General features: G+C 46.8%; 1 protein-coding gene across 2 annotated transcripts in view; it reads left to right on the forward strand.

Moving 5' to 3' along the window:
• CACNA2D4 (calcium voltage-gated channel auxiliary subunit alpha2delta 4) overlaps positions 1-9,773 on the forward strand; it is a 183,236-nt gene that overhangs the window by 80,380 nt on the left and 93,083 nt on the right. For both annotated transcript variants that reach the window (XM_019544560.1, XM_019544561.1), the window contains 2 exons: positions 4,635-4,732; positions 8,989-9,082. In XM_019544560.1, the coding sequence (XP_019400105.1) occupies positions 4,635-4,732; positions 8,989-9,082 (192 nt within the window). The remainder of the gene's footprint in view (positions 1-4,634; positions 4,733-8,988; positions 9,083-9,773) is intronic.

Consider the following 9,773-nt stretch of genomic DNA (forward strand, 5'->3'; position numbering starts at 1 on the left):
ATGTCTTGAGGTTTTCACTGTCAGAAAAGACCTGATATTTACCTTACATTCCCTTCTAGCTGAACTCCTCACATAGGTCCTAATCACACCCAGAACGCTCAGCCACAGAAAGCCTCCTGCCCTTAGCAAGGGTTCATTTTGGTACAAGGTCAGACTAAGCACATGCACATTTTAAAAAATCTGGTTCTAAATTCAGTGAGATACCTAAGTTCATGTGATGTTTTGCTGAGCCCAGATACAATACAACAAGGGTGGAGCTGATTGGTGATTTTGCATCGGGATTTGTGTGCGCCTAAAGTTCATAGTTAAATTCAGCTGTGTGAACCCCACATATATCAATACCAAAGCAACTTGTTGCAATAAGCCTTGAAAAAAACCATTTCCATTATACCAAAGCTGTGTCACCTCAGCCCTCCCACTTACATGATAAAGATCACTGTAGAAACTTATTGGGCTAAATCCTATTTCACTTCATGTACCTAAGTGGTCCATATACAGCTGTATAAGTTCTTAGCTTTTACTCATGGATTGTGATTCAGCTTGGTCCAGGCTTGCCCATGAAGTAGGCTGTGCTCCAGGCAGGCAGCTATGCAAAGGTCTAGGAGCAGCTCCCTGTTTCAATTCATAGTGCTTTGCAGGAAGCGCTATGAGTTGCAATGATCCCCTGGACCTAACACAAGTTTGCTGTTGGGTCTCAGAGTTGGGGATTCCAGCTGCTTGCTGCGAGCCTGCAGCCTGGTCTCAGTAGCAATGCCACTCCCAGCCTGATCCTGTTTTCAGAACAGGAGGGGGAAAGGGAGCAGAGGGAGCTCATTCTTGGGGTTCCCCAGCCAGTGCTGGAGTTTGGGACAGGTGAATTGGAGCCTCCTGCCCACCTCCACACCCATTCCCTGAGGGTCAAATTCACATGCCCCACCCTTCAGTGGAAGTTGAAAAAAACCCCAGACCAAACTCCTCTGCTCCCTTTCCTCCAAACATTCTAAAAACAGCAGCAGGCTGGGAGACCCACAGACACAAGTTACAGAATGTGCACTGTTTTGGAGCATATTCATCTGAACCGTCATGCAATGAGGTTTTGGATTTTCCGAAACCCATTTTAAGCGCTCTGAAGTTGTGTGCTTTTGTTTGGTGACAGTTGTAGAGTAGGGCTGTGCGAAATGGCACCGTTCTGCTTCGATTTGCATTTCAACATTTTGACAGAACACTGTTTCATTTTGAATTTTGTTTCAATTCGAAACCACTGTTCCATTTTGTTTTGTCAAAACAGTTTCGCTGTTTTGACATTTCGCCCATAGGCTATAATGGGGAAGCAAGAAACAGCCTATAACTTTGTCACTTCTTGCCATATTTGGATGCAACTTGCAGGGATGGTAGCCCCTTCTGAGGCCATGAATTCTACTAAGTTTCAAGGAGATAGGTACAGAGGGGTCTGGGAAACTGCACCTCAAACTCTTGAAAGCAAAACTCATGTTACGTGTATGTGTGTTAAGCCACAGTGGGGTGAGAAACTGCAGGCATGGTAGCCCCTGCTGAAGCCACAAAGCCTGCCAAGTTTCAGGGAGATAGGTACAGGGGTTTCTGGGAAACTGCACTTCAAACTGCTGACAAGCAAAACTCTTATTACATGTGTGTATTAAACTACAGCGGGGTGAAAACTTTAGAGATGGTGGCCCCTGCTGAGGCCAAGAAGCCTGCCATGTTTCAAGGAAATAGGTGCAGGGGTTTCTGGGAAATTGCACCTCAAGCTGCTGACAAGCAAAACTCGTGACATAGGTGACACTGTGTGTGTGTTAAGGCACAGGGTGGTGAAAACTGCAGGCATGGTAGCCCCTGCTGAGGCCACAAACCCTGCCAAGTTTCAAGGAGATAGATGCAGGGGGTTCTGGGTTCTGGGGCCCTTCACTTGTGGCTGCTGACAGGCAAAACTTGTGACATGGGTGCTTGTGCGACTATGTTAGGGCACAAAGGGGTGAAAACTGCAGGTCTGCTAGTCCTTGCTGTGGCCACGAAGCCTGCCATCTTTTAAGGAGATAGGTGCAGGGAGTTCTGGATTTTGGGCCCTGCACCTCTGGCTGCTGACAGGCAAAACTCATGACATGGGTGAGTGACACTGTGTGTATGTTAAGGTGTGCTCTCACTGGTGCTAGGGCCTCTATACAACACAGTAGTGTACCCCAATGAGGCTTCCTCCACCCCTATAGCCTCTAGGCAGTTGGCTTTCTTGCCTGCATTGTGTATCAGGCCAGCCTCTGGCTTCTTTACTATTCCTTCCATCCAGGACCAGCAGACACACCAACTGCAGGTGCTACCTCAGCTTGACGAAGGGTTTTTCAACCCAAAAGTTGGCATCCCAGGCAGCTAAGCTGAGCTCACCTGGAGCCTCACAACTCCACTGCAACCAGCAAGCCTGTCAAAGATGGGACAGGTCTGGGCTTTCCCCAGCCAGGACTGTACGTGTGCATGCATTAGCTGGAGTCTATGGCACCTCCTACCCACCTTTCAGCAGGGGATCATTGGCCCTGGCATTTATGGGGCTGCCATGCTGCCAGCAATCCCACCAGGCCTCCCTTCCCTGGCAGGGTACAGTTTTAGGGGTCATGCCCAGGACCTGGGACCTCCTCCTTCCCCACAGCCCCAGTCCATACCTCCAAGTTCATCCTGGCATGGGAGCAAAGTCAACAAGGCCATGTTCTTCCTCTGCTGGCTGTTGATGCAGTGAGTGCCCCCTCCAGCTGAGAGTGGGGCATTAACTGGTTTTTAAAAAATGAAAAAAGGAAATAGATGCAGACGGAGTAAGGAGGGTAGCATTCACTCCATCTGCACCTGGAGCTTGGGGAACCCCAGCAACGGGAGGTTCACCTTCAAGAATACCAGCTGCTAGACCAAACCAGGATACAAGCAGGTGCAGTGGGGTATCACTACATCCCCAGTGATGCTGAACACCCTCTCACTTGAAACACTGGTCAGTGGACTGGACAGATGCTTGCGGGCAACCGTGGCCAGATCTGGCCACATCCAGCTGCAGCTTGCCCAGTAGGCCAAGGAGCCTCACAGCAGCACTTCCACAGGCTCAGCAAGATAGGCAGCCACCAAGGCCTGAGTACCACCTACCTGATGGTGGGGTCTGGTGGCTCTGGACCCCACCATAGAAGCCATGCCCTTGGCCCACATTGGCAGCACCTATGATGAAGAAAGAGACTGACTGGTGGATGGTGTGCTAGCATGGAACAGTGGATCCCCCTCTTCCATGTCCCCCCTCCTCTGCCATTCTGCCTCCCTGACTCTCTTCACCAGCACCTCCGTCCACTGATTCAGGGTTTAGGTGCTGCATACACTGCCCTTCACCCTTGGGTCACACATGGCGGCCAGCACATGGACTGTACTGGACTGCAAGGGATCAAGCCATTTCCTGATGCCCTCCTTCATCCGCCTCACCAGTGCCTGCACATCTGGTGACAGCAGCTTGCCCCATCCAGGAACACTGATCCCCTGGAAGCTCTCCATTTGGTTCTGAAGTTCCCTCACTATGGGGATCACCTGGCTAAGGAGGGCATCGCCAGTGCTGAGGGTCTCAGTGGCCTCAACGAAGGGCTTGAGGACCACCAAGATCTGGGACATGGTATCCCACTCAGCTCTGTTCAGGGGGCCTCTGATCCCAATCTCCCCAAGTAAAGCCATCTCATGGATGGCCTTCTGTTGCTCCACCAGCCTCTAGAGCATCAGGTATGTGGAGTTCCACTGAGTCTCCACATCCTGCATGATTTTGTGCTACAGTATGTGTAGCTCTGTTTGTTTGTCCCACAGCATCTTGCCTCCTTTGATGCTCCAGTGGAAGTACCTTGCCACCTTCCTGTATTTCAAAATGAGCTTGCTGCTGGTACTGGCACCATCACCAGCAGCCCTGTCCCCCTCCAAGGCATCCCTGACAATGAGGTGCAGCTTCTGTGCCACACAGCGGATGCCAACAAGGTTGGCATCATGGACGGCCTTGATCATATTGGCCCCATTGTCAGTGACCATGAACCTGCGGGTGAGCTCACCTTGCCCAGCAAGCAATCCTTGCACCAAGCAGTTTATAGCCCCCATGATCTCTGTTGCTGTGTGGGACTCATCTGTCACCTCAGCTTGAAGAAGAGCCCACTGATGGCCTGACCAGTTGCACCAGTGCCCTGTGAGGGAGAGGTAGGTGTGCTCACCACCGCAGCTGCTCCAGATGTCTGAGGTGAAGTGTAAGGCCACCTGAAGACCTGCCATGAGCAGCTTCTCCCTCAAGTACTCCTGCATGTCTCATACAGAGAGGACAGCACCATCTGGCTGAAGGTGGTGCATGTGAGCGCTTGGTATGATGGGGTCGAAACAAGCTCAAGATGAGTCAAAACAACATCGAACAAAACTGCCAGCGAAATTTCGCACAGCCCTACTGTAGAGCATTTTCTGGGGCCAAATCAGGAGAAAATTGTCAGTTCTCTGTGCACTCACAGAGTTGTCTGGAGACGTCCTGACATTTGAGTTTCAAAAAAACCCTTGCAACTAGCAAGTATTAAGAGGAGGAGGTCAGACTTGGTTTTTGATTTGTTACTTCCCTGGTGTGTTTGTTCTGATGTGATTTTCTGCGTCGCTTCCCTCCCTCCCAGGATTTACTGCATCACAGATATTGATCCAGATCACAGGAAGCTCAGCCAGTTGCAAGCCGTGATCCGCTTTCTCAAGGGAGAGGATGCAGAGCTGGAATGTGAGTGCTGAAAACTTGCAGTGACCTGTTGGCATGTTCTTTGGCAGGTAGCATCTGAAGACCTCATTTATGGCTGGTACCTCATTACATTAGGCATTACACATCACAGCATAGACGACAAAGCCAAGCACTATGCTTCTACCAGAAGAATCACTGATCTCCCAAGAGAAATTGCCAGTCTACAGGCATTCATTCACTTTCTCCCAGAGGAAAATGCCTCCTTCAGGAGAAAGCGATCACCTGGTAGATCTCCCCTGTGAGAGTTTCTGCTGCTAGAATGAACACACCTGTATGCTTCTGCTCAGCAACTCTGTGATCAGGAGGAGCTGAGCAGTAGCTTCCCCTGTGCCTTTACCAGACCAGAGTCCCCTCTGTCTGGAGATGGTGGAGGGTATTTCTCTGCAGTTTGACTTCTCCTGATCATGAAGGAGCTGAGCTGCCAGTGCCTGCTGAGCTTTCGTGACAGCAGGGTGTCCCCAGTCTGGGGAATGGGTGGGGGGACATTGTCAGGTAGACAGGGAGTGGGGAAGCAGCTGCTCACTGCTCCTCACATCTGGGGATAACCCAGCCTGGGGAATGGGTAGGGAGAATTGCCCCACTGCTCCCTCTCCTTGCTCCAGGCCAAGAGTGACCTTGGACTGAGGAATACACAGGGAACAAGGGAGAGAGTACAGCTGCAAGGTGAACATCTGAACTGTCCCCTCTCCTGGGAAGATTTCTACCAGTGGACACTTCTGAGAAATAAATGCCTGTTTGTACAAACTATGTTCTAGGGGACTAAGTCAAATTTTGAAATAAGCAAATGTGACAAACAGGAGGAGGGAAAAGGCTGAGGACGGAGAATGTAACAAATAGAGTATATACTTACATAGGTTAGCTATTGCACCCCTGAGTGTGTTTGCTGGGTGTTTTGCTAAGGTTTCCAGACATGCCCAGTTACATTGTGGGTTTATTCTGTCAGCAAATTAAATCAAATATCTCCACCTGCTACTCATCCTAGAACCCCCCTGGTAGGCTGATTTCTCCAAGCCCTCACAGCTTTAATTAGCATGCTGCTCCCATTTGGGCTCTTTCAAACCCTTTCTCTCCTTCCTGCTGTTTATCCTCACCTGACTTCCTGAACCCCAGTCAACATGTAAGTCTGGGAACAGATAAACTTACCAGAAATGGGTCTTAAGAAGAGATTTGAGCAGGGTGGATCTGATTTAAATCAAATCAGTTTAAATCATGATTGAAATCATGATTTAATTCCCTGGTCAGGAAGCCTCGATCTAATCATTGTTTTCTACAAAAAGTGCATTCTTGTTATTTGATATAATCTTAGTGCATGTAGTCACAAGTCAGAGTTAGATGTAGGTTTCATTTTTAGAAGGTACACACTATACATTTTAAAGCAGTAATTTATTTTGATATTTTTTCAGATTAATTTTCTAGCTGCATCAAAAAACTGAAGTATGATTTGGTTATTTAATTTACCAAAGCTAACTGAAGCAGATACTTCTGAAATCATTGGGAGGTGAATTATTTCTAATCACTAGATTAATCATGGATATTTGGGGGATATTTTTGCCGTGCTGTATTAGGTGGACGACAACAACAATCATTACCAAAAATAAAAGACATTTAAATTATTTTATTTAACTAAAACAGCAAGCTTATGTATTTTGGATATTTCTCTTCAACAGAAAACATGTCTAATTATTTTAACAAAACAAGCATAAGTATTTTTGAATTTTTAACTATTTTAGTTATAAATGTGAAATGTGTTTTTAACAAAAATTAAATAGATTATTTCAGTCAGGTCAACATGAAAAACTTAAAATACTGGGTAATGCAGCAAACTCAGTCTTCACCTTTCTCTTCCTGTTTATTCATAGGCAGGAAAAGAAAGACAAGCTTTCCTGCTTTTTCAGTTCCCAAGTGATTTCACAATTTAGAATGAATTAGTCCAAAGAAAGTAAATATTCTTTCTACACCTGCTGTTAAAATCTAGATTATCATTTCAATAGCCTCTGATGAATCCAGGTGTTTATGTGACTACCGCTAGTTCACTGGGGTGACTTTCTTTAAAACCTTATCAGCAAACATATCATTCTTGAATGGTTCACTCTTTGCCCTGAAATTTATTATAGTTGGTATTATGGAGGGATGATTGCTAGATGCCTTTGTCATAGCCAACTCCTCTTCTTCAGCAGTTAAGGATTGACCTTGGTACCAAGTATTGAGAATATTGGCAGGAAAATGAGCTGGAGATGGTGTTTGATCCATTCATTTGTTAATGCCTGTAATTTAACTCTCATTGCATATTTCTCTTTTCAAGGTCTCACTCGGTTCCTTCCAAATTTTAACAGCATCAGCAATAAAACAGTGATTTCCCTACACTTTGTTTCAAGTTTACAGAAATAGTCTTCAGGATAGTCAGCATATGTTCTACATTTCTCTTTAGCCCAATGTTGAGAACTTTGGCTAATGACAGTTCCATCTATTTTGCCACGATTTTGTCCACAAATTGTCATCAGAGTAGGCCAGTTCTCAATATATTGCTCAAAACAGTTCAGTCAGTGGTGGCCCCTGGAAAGGGTTGATGCACCGCCTGACTGGCTATAGTTGCCACTTGTAGAGGGCAGGCAGGAGCGCCGGTGCCTCCCCTGTAAGCCACAGCCACTCCTGGAAGCGGTTGCACCAATTGGGCATCACAGGATTGAGTAACAAGATTGACTGCAGGGGACTTCCCGCCCCCGGTTAGTATGATCGGCTACGGGGGACCCCACCCCTGGTCAGCAGGACTGGACGTGAGGGGGCATGTGCTCCTCCCCCTGACTAAGGCAGCACCAGTCGCCCATGAGTCTAGTACTGAGTTCCAGTAGAGTTAGAGTTGTGGTAGAGTTAGTTTGGTTCCTCCTGCTTTCTTCAGAGCAGCTGCTGTAAAGTGATTCTTATGGAAGTATTTTGCAATTTCAACATTAGCCTTTATTTCTGGAGCACTGAAGTCTTTGGCTAAGAGGCACATCAAATGAGCCCTGCAGCCATATGTTATTAGTTTGGGGCTTTCTTCACTCTCTTCTAGATTTCTTCTCATCTTTGACACTTTTGCAGCATTGTCTATGACAAAGCTGTATACTAGATATTTTACTTTTTTCACAGTTTGGTGTAGCTTTTACTGATACTTCTTATAAATATTCTGCCTGGTGTACATTTCCTGATGTATCAATTGTTTCTGTAAGGTAGACAGTCTCTTCATCTGTTGTTACACAAGTACATATTGCTGGATCATTGTGGACATCAACCCACCCATCAAGACTCAGGTGAACAATTTCCCCTCTAGACTTTTTGCACACTGTTCAATTTCTTCCTCATACACTTCCTTTATCAGGCAGTGTATCAGGAGTCAGTTGTGACCATGTTAGATTTAACCAGGTAATGAGGCCTTTAGGTACAGTTATAGGAGACAGTAACAAGTCAGGAGCGGAGAAGTGGATTTATAAGTCAATAATGTCAAAACAAGAATGAAGCTGTGTGACTAGAGTAAAAAGAAATCAAGACCAAGAATGGAGCCAGTAAGATCCTTCGGGAGAGTGGAGGAGAAAAGACTAAAACAGGGCACACAGACTTTGCATACGCCAGAATGAAGAGGTGTGCTGTCAGGTGCTAGCTAACATATTCTAAAAGTCCTGTGTAGACAAGGCAATGTAGAAAGGTCAAAAAACACAGGAACAGAGCACAGACTGTTGAGATTTTATCCATGAAGATCTTACAGGCTTTGGTAAAAGCAGTTTGAATGGGGTGAGGTAAAGTGGACAGAGCCATAGTTACAGTAGATCCAGGATGAAATTCAAGAAAGAGGCCAACAAGGAAACCTGTTCAGGCCATAACTTAAAGGGAGGCAAAGAAAATAATTCATATAAAAGACTTTTGTTCACTCAGCCTCTCAATTCTGAAGGATTCAGACTGACAGAGTGAACCCTCAGCCTTTTGAAGCAATGTAAAGGGTGACCAGAGTCCTGAGCAATATGAGTGACCACCAGAACCCTCAGCATTGGGTTACTGCTCCTTAGGGACACTATGGTGATGAGCTGCCCTGGACACCAAACACTGACTCACTTCTTCTAGACTGTCTATGTGAGTGGCTTGTTTGGCCATGCCATGCTAAACCCACTGGATCATGAGATATCTGTCACAAATTGGCTCTCAGGGACATCTAGGAAGGATGGTACTGACCACTTTCCTCTGTTTTCTATAATTATGTTCATACACAGGTGATGAGGAGTTGGTCCAGGAGTTACTATTTGATGCTGTGGTGACTGCACCCATGGAGGCCTACTGGACAGCCTTGGCTCTCAACATGTCTGAGTAAGTGTATATAAAGATCCTCATATGAAATTCATTAGATCTCATGCACTTGTTTGAGCTGAGAGAAGATTTCCTGTTTTCATGGTGAAAAGTTTCTGCTTCATATGAAGGAATACAGGCAGTCTTATGACACAATTGGTTCCTGAAAACTGTGTCTTAAGTTGAAACTTTGTAACTCGGAACCAATTTTCTCATAAGAAACAATGTTATAAATGGGGGATTGGTTCCTGAACGAAGGCCCGTGCACCTGCCGGGCCTCGATCATACGATCCCATGCCACCCAGCCCAAGGACTTGGTGGTAACCTTTTGCTCCGTCCCTTAGGGGAGGTGCCACCGATCTCCTGGCTCAGGCGGTCTTCCCCCTCCTTATCCCGCCTGCCACGACTTTGATGATATTTCAGTGGTAGAGGGGTACGACTGTCTGATCCTGGCTGCCTCCCCATAGCCAAGGCATGATGTTCTTCGCAAGGCTCCGACCTCCCCTGTACCTCGCCCTATCCCAGCCTCGGCGGTGTGCTATTGTGGTTGCCAACAACCGACCCTTACTTGATGTAGGGTCCCTCCTGATTTTAGTCAGGCCTAGGAAGAGGGCCCAATAAACCCAGACCTTTTCCTGACTCGTGCATGCTTAGGGGCCCTAGCTCCCTCTGGCTGCGATGCTCACCAGGAACGACACTACGAGTGTGAGGG

The sequence above is a fragment of the Crocodylus porosus genome, unplaced genomic scaffold, assembly GCF_001723895.1.
Source record: "Crocodylus porosus isolate Cpor-Errol unplaced genomic scaffold, CroPor_comp1, whole genome shotgun sequence".
Lineage (NCBI taxonomy): Eukaryota > Metazoa > Chordata > Crocodylia > Crocodylidae > Crocodylus > Crocodylus porosus.